Consider the following 16,989-nt stretch of genomic DNA (forward strand, 5'->3'; position numbering starts at 1 on the left):
AATTACAGAAAAATGTACTGAGCTCTGTGTAGTAAGATAATGAAAATTTCCATCCACATTCCAGAAAATGTATGGGAGATTCAAAAGCAGGCAGTGATGTGCTCTGGGAGACAGAAAAATTAATAACATTGAGACTAAAAGCTACACATCCTGGAGCTTGGAGTTCTTGTAAGTGTTCTTGGAATCATGCATCTATCACCATCTAGGTAGACATTTTTCATGCATCTGTTCTTAATATACTGATGATATAGATGGTGTTCACCTCATCCTCCTTAAACAGTGGTCCAAAATCCTCATGTTCCCTATGCTGATGCTTGTGGGTGTTGTATAGCAGGATGCTAAGGCAGAGGAATAGACAGAAAGAAAGGCAAAGTAGGTGGGGGTGAGGTGGAGGTGGGTGTGAGTGGTATAAAAAGTTGGAGGAGAGAAAAAAGGGTATAAGGAATAGAAAATAATAATAATAATAATCAGAGCAGGGAAATGGGAAGTAGGTTTTAGGGAGGTACATGGAAAGGGCATAGGCTATTCGGCTGCTGCTGCTGCTGCTGCTGCTGCTGCTGCTAAGTCGCTTCAGTCGTGTCCGACTCTGTGCGACCCCATAGACGGCAGCCCACCAGGTTCCGCCGTCTCTGGGATTCTTCAGGCAAGAACACTGGAGTGGGTTGCCATTTCCTTATCCCCTAAATCCTTGACCACACACATATAAAAAGCTCAAGTTATCTAAAGAAGATGAAAGCGTATCATTTTTCCTTTTTTTGGCAGATCAATGGAAAACAAATTTCCCTCCCTTTCACCCAGAAAGAAACACTGTTTTCAGATGAGTCAGCCCCCTCTTGTGACTGAATAGAAGAACTGCAGAGCCAAACCCCCACCAAAAGTCAGCAAGGAACTTTTTGAAAAGCTGCTCAGATTTGAAGGTAAACGGGCTTCCCAAGCAGCGCGAGTGGTAAAGAACTCACCTGCCAATGCAGGAGACTTAAGAGATCCATGTTCAATCCCTGGATCAGGAAGATCCCCTAGAGAAGGGCTTAGTAACCCACTTCAATATTCTTGCCTGGAGAATCCACTGGACAGAGGAGCCTGGTGGGCTACAGTCCATGACTCACAGAGTTAGACACAATTGAAGCAACTTACCACAGAGTACACACATCTTACTTGTAATACCTCTGTACTCATCTGTATTTTCTTGGTCCTAAATACCCCATGGAAGGTTTTAATTATCTCTGACTGGTTTCAGTTCAGTTCAGTTCAGTCGCTCAGTCATGTCCAACTCTTTGTAACCCCATGAACAGCAGCATACCAGGCCTCTGCAGTCATAAGATTCTCATTTGTTGATCTCTTTTTCATCTGTCTCTAACCTTCCTATATTTAAAATTTACTTCAAAGCTCTTGTAATTCAATATTTATGAGTTTGATACATAGCAGGCACTCAAGAATTACATGGTTTCTGAGTGAGCTGATGAATTGTTATTCATGAATTTGATGAGAAATTACGTTAAACAGCTGTTTAAATTACTGTGAAAACAATCTTCCAATTTTATGGGATGCATGCCAAATAAAAGACTCCGATAGTATAAACAGAATGTTATTATTGTGAACAATGAACAATAGACTATAAACAATAAATCCAGGTCTAGCATGGGGGAAAATTATACTGAAGACATAGAAGTAATGTTACAATAATCATGCTTTGTTCATTCAACAAATATTCATAAATACTTGCTGGAAGCGCTGTTGTTCAGTCTCTAAGTCATGTCTGACTCTTTCCAATCCCATGGACTGCAGCACACCACAATTTCTTGTCCTTCTCTATCTCCAAGAGTTTGTTTGAGCCCATGTCCATTGTGTGGATGCTCATCTCATCCTCTGTCACCCCCTTCTTCTCCTGCCCTAAATCTTTCCCAGCATCAGGGTCTTTTCCAATGAGTCAGCTCTTTACATCAGGTGGCCAAAGTATTGGAACTTCAGCTTCAGCATCAGTCTTTCTGATGAATATTCTAGGTTGATTTCCTTAAGGTTTAACCGGTTTGATCTCTTTGCTGTCCAAGAAACTCTCAAAGGTCTTCCGTAGCACCACAATTAGAAAGCCTCAATTCTTCTGCACTCGGCCTTCTTTAGGGTCCAACTCTCACATCAGTATGACTACTGGAAAACCATAGCTTCAACTCTGTGGAACTTTGTTGGCAAAGTGATGTCTTTGGTTTTTAATATGCTGTCTAGGTTTGTCATAGCTTTCCTTCCATGGAGCAAGTGTCTTTTAATACCATGGATGCAGTCATCTTCTGCAGTGATTTTGAAGCCCAAGAAAATAAAATCTATCACTGCTTCCACTTTTCCCCATCTATTTGCATTAAGTGTTGGGACCCCAGATGCCATGATCTTAGTTTTTTGAATGTTGAGTTTGTCACTGTCCTCCTTCACTCTCATCAAGAGGCTCTTTAGTTATTCTTCTCTTTCTGCCATTAGAGTGGTATTATCTGCATATGTGAGGTTGTTGGTATTTCTCCTGGTAATCTTGATTCCAGCTTGCGATTCATCCAACCCAGCATTTCACATGATGTGCTCTGCATATAATTTAAATAAGCAGGGTGACAGTATACAGCCTTGATGTACTCCTTTCCCAATTTTGAATCAGTTTTTTGTTCCATGTCTGGTTCTAACTGTTGCTTCTTGACCTGCACACAGGTTTCTCAGGAGGCAGGTCAGGTGGTCTGGTATTCCTATCTATTTAAGAATTTTCCAGTTTGTTTTGATCCACACAGTCAAAGGCTTTAGCAGAGTCAACAAAGCAGAAGTAGCTGTTTTTTTGGAATTCCTTTGCTTTTTCTATGATCCAGTGAATGGTCTAGTGGTTTTCCCTACTTTCTTCAGCTTAAGCCTGAATTTTGCAATAATGAGCTCATGATCTGAGCCACAGTCAGCTCCAGATCTTGTTTTTGCTGTGTAGAGTTTCTCCATCTTTGACTGCAAAGAATATAATCAATTTGATTTCTGTATTAACCCTCTGGTGATATTCCTGTGTAGGGTGGGCTCTTGCGTTGTTGGAAGAGGGTGTTTTCTATGACCAGTGTGTTTTCTTGGCAAAACTCTATTAGCCCTTCCCTGCTTCATTTTGTACTCCAAGGCCAAACTTGCCTGTTACTCCAGGTATCTCTTAACTTCCTATGTTTCCATTCCAATCCCCTATGATAAAAAGGACATCTTTTTTTTGGTGGTATTTCTAGAAGGTCTTGTAGATCTTCATAGAACTGTTCTTCATAGATTCCTTTAGGTTCCAGTTTAAACCCATCATATCACCATCACTGAGACATCCAGTCACCCTGTTCTGGGTCAAGTGCTTCCTCATACCCAAATCTCCAAGGAGCCCTCTAAATCGTACACTCAGGATGACAATAAAAGTTTAAGATGCTTTGCACAGTTAGGAAAGTTATGACTCATTTCTCAAAGATTAAAAAAACTGGAACAGTAAAATCTGTCTCATAGGGTTTTGATATTTAAATTAGATAATGAATCGGAAATACATCCTACAGTGCCTGACATATAGTAAGCTCAATAAATACCAACTTTCTATATTCTATTAAAACCTCCTTTCCATTAATGTCCAGGCCTGTGACCTGATTTTTCAACTCCACATCTGTTCAGTAAAGGACGCTTCTAGAAAATTTATTAAATCACTTGTTTTCCTGGAGATAGTCATTGTTTTTCCTTATTCTTTTGGTGTGATGGCCAGCTAGCCACATTGATACACTCAGGGTGCTGAAAAGACACAGATGGAACAGGTGAGGTTTGACTTTGATTTCTGTAAAAATAGTGAAATGAAGGACACCTTGCATGTTTACTAGCTATTGCATATAATATTTCTGAATTGGATCCCCAAGATTTTGCCATTCTTAATGACTTAATAAGTCATTCTTATTAATGACTAAGAAGTGACAATTTTCACTTCTTTTTTGATTTATGAGCTTTCAATATATTCTGCATTTGATGCCTTTTTCAGTAATCTGTATTGCACATTTAGCCTTCCAGACTGACACTGGCTTTCCACTCTCTTGTGTGTGTTAGTCACTCAGTCGTGCCAGAATCTTTGCGACCCCATGGACTGCAATCCACCAGGTTCCTCTGTCCATGAGATTTTCCAGGCAAGGATACTGGAGTGGGTTGCCATTTCCTTTTCCAGGGCATCTTCCCAACCCAGGGATCGAACCCGGGTTTCCTGCACTGCAGGCAAATTCTTTACCGACTGAGCTACAAGGGAAGCTCTTAGCAGTGCTTTTTTTTTTTTTTTACTTAAAAAAAATTTTTTTTTAAATTTTACTTTGCAATACTGTATTGGTTTTGCCATACATCAACATGAATCCACCACAGGTGTACACGTGTTTCCAATCCTGAACCCCCCTCCCACCTCCCTCCCCATACCATTGTCTCTGGCTCTTCCCAGTGCACCAGCCCCAAGCATCCTGTATCTTGCATCAAACATAGACTGGCGATTCATTTCTTATATGATATTATACATGTTTCAATGCCATTCTCCCAAATAATCCCACCCTCTCCCTCTCCCAATCCCACAGAGTCCAAAAAGACTGTTCTATGCATCTGTGTCTCTTTTGCTGTCTCACATACAGGGTTATCATTACCATCTTTCTAAATTCCATATATATGTGTTCACTTCAGTACAGTTCAGTCGCTCAGTCGTGTCCGACCCTTTGCGACCCCATGAATCACAGCACGCTAGGCCTCCTTGTCCATCATCAACTCCCGGAGTTCACTCATATTCACGTTCATCGAGTCAGCGATGCCATCCAGCCATCTCATCCTCTCTCGTCCCCTTCTCCTCCTGCCCCCAATCCCTCCCACCATCAAAGTCTTTTCCAATGAGTCAACGCTTCGCATGAGGTGGCCAATGTCCTGGAGTTTCAGCTTTAGCATCATTCCTTCCAAAGAAATCCCAGGGTTGATCTCCTTAGGAACGGACTGCTTGGATCTCCTTGAAGTCCAAGGGACTCTCAAGAGTCTTCTCCAACACCACAGTTCAAAAGCATCAATTCTTCGGTGCTCAGCTTTCTTCACAGTCCAACTCTCACATCCATACATGACCACAGGAAAAACCATAGCCTTGACTAGACGGACCTTAGTTGGCAAAGTAATGTCTCTGCTTTTGAATATGCTATCTAGTTGGTCATAACTTTTCTTCCAAGGAGTAAGCGTCTTTTAATTTCACAGCTGCAGTCACCATCTGCAGTGATTTGGGAGCCCCCCAAAATAAAATCTGACGCTATTTCCATTGATTCCCCATCTATTTCCCGTGAAGTGATGGGACCGGATGCCATGATCTTCATTTCCCAAATGCTTGTATATTTTTGAGATTAGCTGTTTGTCAGTTGCTTCATTTGCTATTATTTTCTCTCATTCTGAAGACTGTCTTTTCACCTTGCTTATAGTTTCCATTGTTGTGCAGAAGCTTTTCATTTTAATTAGATCCCATTTGTTTATTTTTGCTTTTATTTCCAGTATTCTGGAAGGTGGGTCGTAGAGGATCCTGCTGTGATTTATGTCGGAGAGTGTTTTGCCTATGTTCTCCTCTAGGAGTTTTATAGTTTATGGTCTTATGTTTAGATCTTTGATCCATTTTGAGTTTATTTTTGTGTATGGTGTTAGAAAGTGATCTAGTTTCATTCTTTTACAAGTGGTTGACCAGTTTTCCCAGCACCACTTGTAAAAGAGATTGTCTTTACTCCATTGTATATTCTTACCTCCTTTGTCGAAGATAAGGTGTCCATAGGTGTGTGGATTTATCTCTGGGCTTTCTATTTTGTTCCATTAATCTATATTTCTGTCTTTGTGCCAGTACCATACTATCTTGATGACTGTGGCTTTGTAGTAGAGCCTGAAGTCAGGCAGGTTGATTCCTCCAGTTCCATTCTTCTTTCTCAAGATTCCTTTGGCTATTTGAGGTTTTTTGTATTTCCATACAAATTGTGAAATTCTTTGTTCTAGCTCTGGAAAAATACCGCTGGTAGCTTGATGTGGATTGCATTGAATCTGTAGATTGCTTTGGGTAGTATACTCATTTTCACTATATTGATTCTTCCAATCCATGAACATGGTATATTTCTCCATCTATTATTGTCCTCTTTGATTTCTTTCATCAGTGTTTTATAGTTTTATATACATAGGTCTTTAGTTTCTTTAGGCAGATATGTTCCTAAGTATTTTATTCTTTTCATTGCAATGGTGAATGGAATTGTTTCCTTAATTTCTTTTTCTGCTTTCTCATTATTAGTGTATAGGAATGCAAGGGATTTCTGAGTGTTGATTTTATATCCTGAAACTTTACTATATTCATTGATTAGCTCTAGTAATCTTCTGGTGGAGTCTTTAGGGTTTTCTATGTAGAGGATCATGTCATCTGCAAACAGTGACAGTTTTACTTCTTCTTTTCCAATTTGGATTCATTTTATTTCTTTTTCTGCTCTGATTGCTGTGGCCAAAACTTCCAGAACTATGTTGAATGGTAGTGGTGACAGTGGGCACCCTTGTCTTGTTCCTGACTTTAGGGGAAATGCTTTCAATTTTTCACCACTGAGGATCATGTTTGCTGAGAGTTTGTCCTACACAGCTTTTATTATGTTGAGGTATGTTCCTTCTATTCCTGCTTTCTGGAGAGTTTTTATCATAAATGGATATTGAATTTTGTCAAAGGCCTTCTCTGCATCTATTGAGATAATCATATGGCTTTTATTTTTCAATTTGTTAATGTGGTGAATAACATTAATTGATTTGTGGATATTGAAGAATCCTTGCATCCCTGGGAGAAAGCCCACTTGGTCATGGTGTATGATCTTTTTAATGTGTTGTTGGATTCTGATTGCTAGAATTTTGTTAAGGATTTTTGCATCTATGTTCATCAGTGATATTGGCCTGTAGTTTTCTTTTTTTGTGGCGTCTTTGTCAGGTTTTGGTATTAGGGTGATGGTGGCCTCATAGAATGAGTTTGGAAGTTTACCTTCCTCTGAAATTTTCTGGAAGAGTTTGAGTAGGATAGGTGTTAGCTCTTCTCGAAATTTTTGGTAGAATTCAGCTGTGAAGCCGTCTGGACCTGGGTTTTTGTTTGCTGAAAGATTTCTGATTACAGTTTCAATTTCTGTGCTTGTGATGGGTCTGTCAAGATTTTCTATTTCTTCCTGGTTCAGTTTTGGAAATTGTACTTTCCTAAGAATTTGTCCATTTCTTCCATGTTGTCCATATTATTGGCATATAATTGCTGATAGTAGTCTCTTATGATCCTTTGTATTTCTGTGTTGTCTGTTGTGATCTCTCCATTTTCATTTCTAATATTACTGATTTGATTTTTCTCCCTTTGTTTCTTGATGAGTCTGGCTAATGTTTTATCAATTTTATTTATCCTTTCAAAGAACCAGCTTTCAGCTTTGTTGATTTTTTCTATGGTCTCTTTTTGCTGGGGTCCAGCCCCCGCAGGATCCAGCAGAACCCTCAGGAGAAACAGCATTGGCAAATGAATGAATGAATGAATGAATGAGAGAGGAAAGAATAGAAGCTGATATTCCTTTGTTTACACAGAAAGCCAATAAAGCCCCAAGACAAGGGGCTTGCTCTGTTCATGTAGGCCGCAGGTGCCCTCCCAGTCTCCCAAGGGAGTGAAGACACACAGCACCTTCCCATTCAGGTCTTAGAAGCCCAGGCAGATAAGTGAACACAGAGAGCCTCTATGCTCCAAGGGATCAGCCTGAAGAACAGAGTAAAAGAGAGAAAGAAAGAAAGAAAAAGAAAGACACGAGGAGACCAAGCTTCTTTGGTGAGCAAGGCCTGTAACTTTATTTTCAAAAAGGACTTTTATATCTTGACTTGTACATAGAGGGAAATGAAAGATGCAAAGTCATACAGTGTCAGCCCAAACATTACATCTGTTTTGTCTTTATTAAAACCAGGATTTTTTTCTGCATACCTTTCCCATAAACAATGTTGTGTACATTATCTTCTGGCCTTGGAAGCCTGTGAACATTTTATGACCCTCTTTTGATAAAGGCTGCTCAACCAGAAAACTTATTTTCCCTTGAAATGTTTTTTCTTTATATTTCTAATCTGTGTCAGCCTCAGAAAGTATTAAACAGAGTTACATTTCTCACAGAGTAAAGGTGCAGTGAGTTACAACAAAGAAAGAACCAATTAGCTCAAAGGTCTGATACGGTTAATTTCAAGGCTGCTTCTTGTTTTGTTTTTTTTTTTTTAAATTCCAACTATGTTAACTAATGCACTCCCAGGTGCACAATGGATAAGAGATATGGAAACTTGGCAGCAAGCATTGGCTCAACAGTGAAATCCTACACCAGCACTACTCTAATAGTTTTTAACTCTTTGAAAGGCTCTATATTTTTAGGCTTCCCATGCCTCTCACAGTTGGGAAGCTGTGAATAATCATATGCATAGCTGCAAGAGTCTGGATAAACCTGTCAGACAAGCTAGAATGCTAACAGGGGGGTTTGAATTGAAATATTCCTTTTATGTCCAAGAGACTTATTAGCTAGAGCCCTAAGTTTGATTTTCTCCAGAGAAATGTGGTCAAGGATAGCCCCCTGTTAATGTCAGAAGAGTTGGTGAAAGGCACAAAATAGTAAGATAGACAGATTCTGGTTTTTGAGGTAGATGCTCGAGCAGGTCTAGGGAGTCTCTCGAATCCTGACCTGCCTTTGCCTGTCAGGTCTTCTCCGCATGACCTGTGTCATGGGTGGGATCTCCCATGGTGGCTCCCAGCATCTTTTGTTTCTTCTGCATTTATTTCTGCCCTAATTTTTAAGATGTCTTTCCTTCTACTAACCCTGGGGTTCTTCATTTCTTACTTTTCTAGTTGCTTTAGGTGTAGAGTTAGGTTATTTATTTGACTTTTTTCTTGTTTCTTAAGGTATGCCTGTATTGCTATGAACTTTCCCCTTAGCACTGCTTTTACAGTGTCCCACAGGTTTTGGGTTGTTGTGTTTTCATTTTCATTCATTTCTATGCATATTTTGATTTCTTTTTTGATTTCTTCTGTGATTTGTTGGTTATTCAGAAGCGTGTTGTTCAGCCTCCATATGTTAGAATTTTTAAGTTTTTCTCCTGTAATTGAGATCTAATCTTACTGCATTGTGGTCAGAAAAGATGCTTGGAATGATTTCAGTTTTTTTGAATTTACCAAGGCTAGATTTATGGCCCAGAATGTGATCTATCCTGGAAAAGGTTCCGTGAGCACTTGAGAAAAAGGTGAAATTCATTGTTTTGGGGTGAAATGTCCTATAGACATCAATTAGGTCTAACTGGTCTATTGTATCATTTAAAGTTTGTGTTTCTTTGTTAATTTTCTGTTTAGTTGATCTATCCATAGGTGTGAGTGGGGTATTAAAGTCTCCCACTATTATTGTGTTATTGTTAATTTCCCCTAGCAGTGCTTTTTTGATTAAAAAGACAATTTAAAAATATGCTTTCATGCTCATTAGAAGCTTCCTTGAAAGTTTTGTTTGTTTTATTTAAAAACTTTACAAATGCTTTCCTTTTTTCATTGCTATTGCTTGTGATGAGAAGACAAGTATTGTTCTTAATGATGTTTCCTGGAATACAACATATCAATTTCCCCTGCATATTAACACGATTTTTTTCCACTAAAATAGACCCTTGAATTTGTCTTCAACACCTTGCAAACTTCTGCCAAAACCACAGCGGTCAACTAACAGAATTCCTTATTCATCTTTATGACTTTCTGCACAGCATTGCTCCTGAATAAGAAGCTTGTTTTATAGGAAATCAAGTACAACAGTGAGTAGAGGTTTTTGCTCTGCTAAGAGATAATGGAATGGGTAATGGACGAAGTAGTTATAAATACCAGTTACAATCTTGTGGTCATTTGCAGTAACACAACCTAGAATATTTGTGAAATTATTTTCATTGCAGATGAATATATTTATATATACATTAGCCATTTTTAGCTTCCCTCTCCTCTTTGCCTGCCTCTGGTAACAGAAAATGTGCTGCTACAAGTTAATCTTATATCTCATTGTATCTCTGTAGTAAAGATACAGGGTCAATTGGAGAGTGTGATTCAGCTAGAAGAGGAAAGAATATCACCCTTAAATAGATAAATGAACTTGGTATTCTCTTTGAAGGAGAGAGCTTGTTTGGGCTGAAAAAGGATAATTGCATCATATTAACAGGAAGCTTAGTTTTCCTGTGGTCCTTATTCAAAGTTGTGGTGTTCAAAGAGGTAATGATGAATGCTTAGTTAACAAGGAGGGAAGCTAACTAGTTAAGCTATTATGGTGGATTTGTACTGTCTCAACTTCATCTATTTCCCAGAATTTGCTTCCCTATATTGTTCTGGGTTATGGTTGGCCATGAAAGAGATTTATGTAAGATTTGGGAGGTACGTGTGATGAAGTAGTCATGTTTCTAGGTTCTGCAGATTGGTTCAGGGCTCCAGAGACTATGGCAACTCAAAATGTTGCTGCTGGTCTGCTAGTTCAACTTACTGTTGACTCACAACTCCTCAGCCTCCCACCAGATCTCTTACTCATGTTCTCTGTCTTTGACCAAGTATGCATGTAACATGATGGCAAACTTCTGAAGTTCACCCATTACTGTGAGCCTGAAGAAGGCAAGAGAAAGACGAGTTTTAGTATGTCTTGTGGGTTCCATTGTCCTCATGTACATGTCACAGTCTGTCCATGCTCTTTCCAGTTTGTCCACAGTTGGTCTACAATTTGTCCAGTTGCCACATCCAACTTTCCTTCATAAGTGGTACTTTAGTTGACTTACAGTGATCTCAAGCTCAAATCAAATACAAATATAATAGCTTTTATAGACTCTTCCACCAGCTCTAGCCCCTGCCTGTGAATAATCCTTATAACTAATCTCTTTCTATACATCACTGGTGTTTCTCCTCTGAATGGGCCCTGACATGATGTCTAAGAAGTCGCTTCAGTCATGTCTGACTCTTTGCAACCCCATGGACTGTAGCCCACCAACTTCCTCTGTCCAAAGCATTCTCCAGGCAAGAATATTTTAGTGGGTGGCCGTGCCCTCCCCCGGGGGATCTTCCCAAACCAGGGATCAAATCTGTGTCTCTAATGTCTCCTGCATTAGCAAGTGAGTTCTTTACCCCTAGTGTCCGGGAAGCCCTAAAAGGAAAGGACTAAGAAAATTATTTTCACGATGATTTCAGATTCTAGACCCAGATTTGTGATGTCAGGATCTTTAGGTGAAACTATCATTTTATATTATTGTGGCACAAGTTTTCAAATTTAGACAACTTTACACATATTTTGTGTGGTTGATTTAAAGTCCAAAATTCAAGAGGAGAATGTTATCAGTAGAGAGTTACTCTGGACACCTGCTTCCATATGTCATGGAAGGAAATTTTATTTAGAATTAAATCCTCTGATGCAGACCACAGATGGAGCAACCACAGGAGTACCATTTCTTGTCTAGGATCTACAGGTGTGTATCTCAGCTGTGGTCCTACAGCAGAGGGGCTCTCTCTTATTAAGCTCTGGGGCTTTTGTTCAGCTTTTTCCATTACCTCGGGCACTGTGAATTCAAAGAGAGCACAGGAGTACTTTGCAGAATCTTCCAGTTGTAAGGTTGAAATGGTGAGGCTGGAGGATTTACGTGATCTCTGAAAGTTTATAGAGTAGTGGCCATCCCTTGTAAGGAAAATCATCTCTCCACTGGGGGGTTGCTTATACCAAAAAATGTTGTAACTGCTCCAACTTGCTTCACACCGACAGTTCACGGTGACTGCCTCTCCAATCTGAGTGAATATGTCTGGTTGATCTTGAATAACTTTCTGGGCTATACCAGATCCTGTGGGAAAAATCAGAAAACAGAGATGAAACAGTGAACAAAATAGTGTAGGAACTAGACTCATTTCAGATCACCCTCCTAAAAAACACACTGAAATCATAAGATGCTTGCTTTTCCCCAATCCTCCTTTCCTCAAGTCCTGTGAAACACCACGTGCCTGTGTGCAGTCCTTTCACCCTGAACACTCGCATCCATGTTTGGAAGCATCCCTACCAGAGAAGGTGGAGACCAGGAACACCCAAAGCAGATTGGAGAGCAGCATGAGGCATGAATTCCCCTACACAAATGTGCTCAGTTTTGCCTCAAGCTGAGAGTCCAGTGTTTTTGTGTGCCTGGCAGCATATATACATAATACCTCAGTTCTTGTATGACTGCTTCAAACAGGAAGTGATGTTTGTCATATTCATACATCATGTGGTCTGTGTACAGATGAGAAAAACATCTGGCTCACCACAGACTTTTACTTTGTCTATTTTTCTTTCACTGGCAGTTAAGTTAGGCTGATCCTGAAAGGGGGGAGGGTGTTGAAAAAGCAGTTAGTAATAAAGGTTTAAGCTGAGGGAATTGAGGAAGAAACTAGGTGTCATTCACTGATACATATTCAGGACAATTATTTTGCCATCCCATTTAAAACACCATTTGCTTTCTGTGTTTAAACTTTTTATTAGAGTATAGGCAAAATGTTTGTCTGAGGAGGGCTTACAGATAGCTGAGAAAAGAAGAGAAGAGAAAGGCAAAGGAGAAAAGGAGCATTTGAATGCAAAGCTCCAAAGAAGAGCAAAGAGAGATAAGAAAGCCCTCCTCATTGATCAATGAAAAGAAATAGAGGAAAACAGTAGAATGGGAAAGACTAGATATCTCTTCAACAAAATTAGAGTTACGAAGGGAACATTTCATGCAAAGATGGGCACAATAAAGGACAGAAATGATATAGACCTAACAGAAGCAGAAGATATTAAGAAAAGGTATCAAGAATACACAGAGGAACTATACAGAAGAGATCTTCATGAGGCAGAAAGCCATGATGATGTGATCACTCACCTAGAGCCAGACATCCTGGAATATGAAGTCAAGTGGGCCTTAGGAAGCAGCGATACGAACAAAGCCAGTGGAGGCAATGGAATTCCAGTTGAGCTATTTCAAATCTTAAAAGATAATGCTGGGAAAGTGCTGCACTCAGTATGCCAGCAAATTTGGAAAACTCAGCAGTGGCCACAGCACTGGAAAAAGTCAGTTTTCATTCCAATCCCAAAGAAAGGCAATGCTGAAGAATGTCTGAACTATTGCACAATTGCACTCATCTCACATGCTAGCAAAGTAATGCTCAGAATTCTCCAAGCCAGGCTTCAACAATATGTGAACTATGAACTTTCAGATGTTCATGCTGTATTTAGAAAAGGCAGAGGAGCCAGATCAAATTGCCAACATCAGCTGAAATATAGAAAAAGCAAGAGAGTTCCAGAAAAACATCTGCTTTATCGACTATGCCAAAGCCTTTGACTGTGTGGATCACAACAAACCATGGGAAATTCTGAAAGAGATGGGAATGCCAGACCACATAACATTCCTCCTGAGAAATCTGTTTGCAGGTCAAGAAGCAACAGTGAGTATTGGACATGGAACTGGACATGGACTGGTTCAAATCGGGAAAGGAGCACATCAAGGCTGTCTATTGTCACCCTGCTTATTTAACTTATATGCAGAGTACAGCATGTGAAATGCCGGGCTGGATGAAGCCACAGGATCAGTAATGAGGCTGGCAAAGTGCTCCTCTCCATTTATTCTGATCAAGTATCCTCAACAGAGGAAAGTTCTGCAGCCTAGGTCTGTGGAACATTCTGCTTCAGGTATGGATCTTGTTGCCCAGCCAGAAAAGAGACCACATACATGTGCTAGAAATACACCATTTCTGCCCTAGAATCAAATTCCTGTGATTCAAAATGAGGACTCAAACACTGCTTTCTTGAGACCAGCTTCACAAACATTGTGGATATCTCTTATGTGCTCACAATGCAAAGAAAGCTGACAACCTTTCAGAATTGGGTTGCCTTGGGATGGACTGCTGTTATTCAACTTGAGAGAGATTGGGATTGCAAATGAAGCAGGAAGCACACTTTGGTTAGGAATCTTTTATATAAAATTTCAATAAAATTTATAAACTTTCAAATCACCAATTTATAAATGTGCACAAATGCTGTGTGTTAAATTATCTTTCTGCACACTATTCTAATAGAAAAGATATGCAATAGAGATATTATTTCCAACTTACAAATAAGAAAACTAAAGCTGAAAGAGATCGAGCAACTAACTTGAGGTCACACATATGGTAGGTAGCATAGTAAGAACCGCAATATATATCTATTTGGCTAAATAGTCTATTCCCTGGGATTCCCTGGTTGGCTCAGACGGTAAAGAGTCTCCTTGTAATGCGGGAGACCCCGGTTCTATCCCTGGGTCAGGAAGATCCCCTGGAGAAGGAAATGGCAACCCACTCCAGTATTCTTGCCTGAAAACTCCCATGGATGGAGGAGCCTGGAGGACTACAGTCCATAGGTCATAAAGAGTCGGACACGACTGAGCGACTGAACTAAGAACTAATTAACCAATTTTAACTCCCCTCTCCTATTTTCCTGCATGTAGTAACATAAGAAAGGAATGTTAACATAACTCAATCTTATATCTTATTTTATCTCAGTAGTGAAGATACAGGATTCATCGGGAGAGTGTGACTAGCTAGAAGATAAAGTAACATCACCTACAAATGGATAAATGAACTTGCTCTAATCTTTGAAGGATATGGCTAGAAAATTTTGGATTGAGTGAGGAATTACTGCATCATAATTGCAAGAAGTGTGGTGCTGGAGAAGACTTTTGAGAGTCCCTTGGACTGCAAGGAGATCAAAGTAGTCAATCCCGAAGGAAATCAACTCTGAATATTCATTTGAAGGACTGATGCTGAAGCTGAAACTCCAATACTTTAGCCCACTCAGTGAGAAAAGCCAACTCATTGGAGAAGACCAAGCCTGATGCTGGGAAAGACTGAAGGCAAAAAAGAAGAGGGCAGCAGAGGATGAGACGATTGTATGGTACCACCAAATCAATGGACTTGAATTTGAGCACACTCTGGGAGATAGTGGAAGATAGAGAAGCCTGGTGAACTGCAGTCCATGGAGTCACAGTCAGACACGACTTAGTGACTGAACAGCAACAACAACATGAGCAAGAGGCATAGCTTTCCAATTGTCCTTATTCAAAAGTGGTTCAAAGTGTACAGATGGATGACAAGTTGCCAAATAGCAGCTTTGATCTATCTTAACTAACTGAAACATCTTTCCCAGAATGTGCTTCCCATATTGTTCTGACTTAGGGTTGGCCACCAAAGGAACTTGCCTAACATTTGGAAGATAGTTGTGATGAAGCAGCCATAGTTTTTGTGTTTGGGCATTTGGTGCAGGGCTCCAGGGACTATGGTTACTCACACGTGTTACTGCTGATCTGATAGCTCATTTTATTGTTGACTCAGAACTCCTTCACTTCCAACCAAATCTCCTCCTCATCTTCTCTTTGTCTTTGTCCAAGTATGTATGTAAGCATGATGCCATATGACACCTACCTCTCCTAAGGTCACCCACTACTGTGAAACGGAGGAGGTGAGACATAGACAAGTTTTAGTGTATCATTGTGGGCTCCATCATCTTCATGGTTCTAGTATGTCATTGTGAGTCACAGTTCGTCCACGCTTCAGTCTCTATCCAATGTTCTTCTACAAATGTTACTCCAACCAACTAACACTAAATTCAGTCTCAACACCAGATACAAAGATAACAGCTTTGTATACACTCTTCTACCAGACCTAGCAATTGCCTGAATTCTAATCTTGATAACTAATTTCTTATTCAACAGACACCACTAGTGGTTCTGCTTCTCTGACTGTACCTTAAGTGACACAAGTCTAAGAAGAAAGGACTAAGGAAATGATTTTCTTGATGATTCATGAGAACTATACCCAGATTTGTGATGAGAGTGTATTTTAGTGAAACTGTCACTTTATTATGGAGCAAGTTTACAGCTTTAGACAACTTTACACATCTTCTGTATGATTGACTTAAAGTCAAGAATTCAAGAGGAGAACATATTAGTCGACAGTCACTCTGGACACCTGCTTCCAAATGAAATCAAAGAAGCTTTTATTTATAATTAAATCTTCTGATCCAGACTACAGATGAAGCAACTGCAGGACTACCATTTCTTGTCTGGGTCTGCAGGTGTGCATTTCAGCTGGGGTCCTGCAGCAGGGCGTCTCTCTTTTATTTAGTTCTGGGGTTTTTGTTCAGCCTTTCATAATACTTCAAGCACTGTGATACTCTGAGAACACAGAAGTACTTTGCAGAATCTTCCAGCTCTAAGGCTGAAATGGTGAGGCTGATGGACTTATGAGCTTTCTGGAAGTTTACAGAGTAGCGGCCGTCCCTTGCATTCCCATCATCTGAATGCTGACGAATAAGATAAGTCATCTGTCCACTGGGAAGCTGCTTGTACCAAAAAATGTAGTAGTGGAACATGTCCCAACTTGTTTCATACCGACAGTTCAGGGTGACTGTTTTCCCCACTTCACTGAGTATGTCTGGCTGGTCTTGAGTAACACTCTGGGCCACACCAGATCCTGTGGAAAAAAGAAGAAAACAGAGCTGAAATAGTGAACAAAATAATGTAGAAATTAGACCTATTTTGGACCTAAATATTTACAAACCAAACTGAAATCCTAAGACGCTTGCTTTTCCCCAGTCTTCCTTTCCTCCCCAAGTCCCTGTGAAGCACCACGCGTCTGTGTGCAGGACTTTCACCCTGAACACGTGCACCCATGTTTGGAAGCATCCCTACCAGAGAAGGTGAAGGCCAGGAACACCCAGAGCAGACTGGAGAGCAGCATGAGGCATGGATTCCCTGCACAAATGTGTCTTATTCTGCCTCAAGCTAAGATTTCAGTGTCTGTAAGTGCCTGGCAGCACATATACACAGTACCTGGTTCCTGTGTGGCTCCTCCCCCAGGCAGGAAGTGCCATTTGTCATGTTCCTAGACCAGCTGGTCTGTGCTCAGATGGAAAAAAGTTTGGCTCACCACAAACTTTTACTTTGTCTACT

The 16,989-nt window shown here is 40.1% G+C and overlaps 1 gene segment (V, D, J or C); it reads right to left on the minus strand.

The window, feature by feature from the left end:
• Nucleotides 1-10,551: 10,551 nt before the first annotated feature.
• Nucleotides 10,552-16,777, minus strand: LOC128054281 (T cell receptor delta variable 1-like). The segment is given in 5 exon segments: nt 10,552-10,630; nt 11,730-11,847; nt 15,634-15,688; nt 16,221-16,510; nt 16,729-16,777. Coding segments are annotated over 5 exon segments (591 nt in total).
• Between the last annotated feature and the right edge of the window lie 212 nt (nt 16,778-16,989).

The sequence above is a fragment of the Budorcas taxicolor genome, chromosome 10, assembly GCF_023091745.1.
Source record: "Budorcas taxicolor isolate Tak-1 chromosome 10, Takin1.1, whole genome shotgun sequence".
NCBI classification, from domain to species: domain Eukaryota; kingdom Metazoa; phylum Chordata; class Mammalia; order Artiodactyla; family Bovidae; genus Budorcas; species Budorcas taxicolor.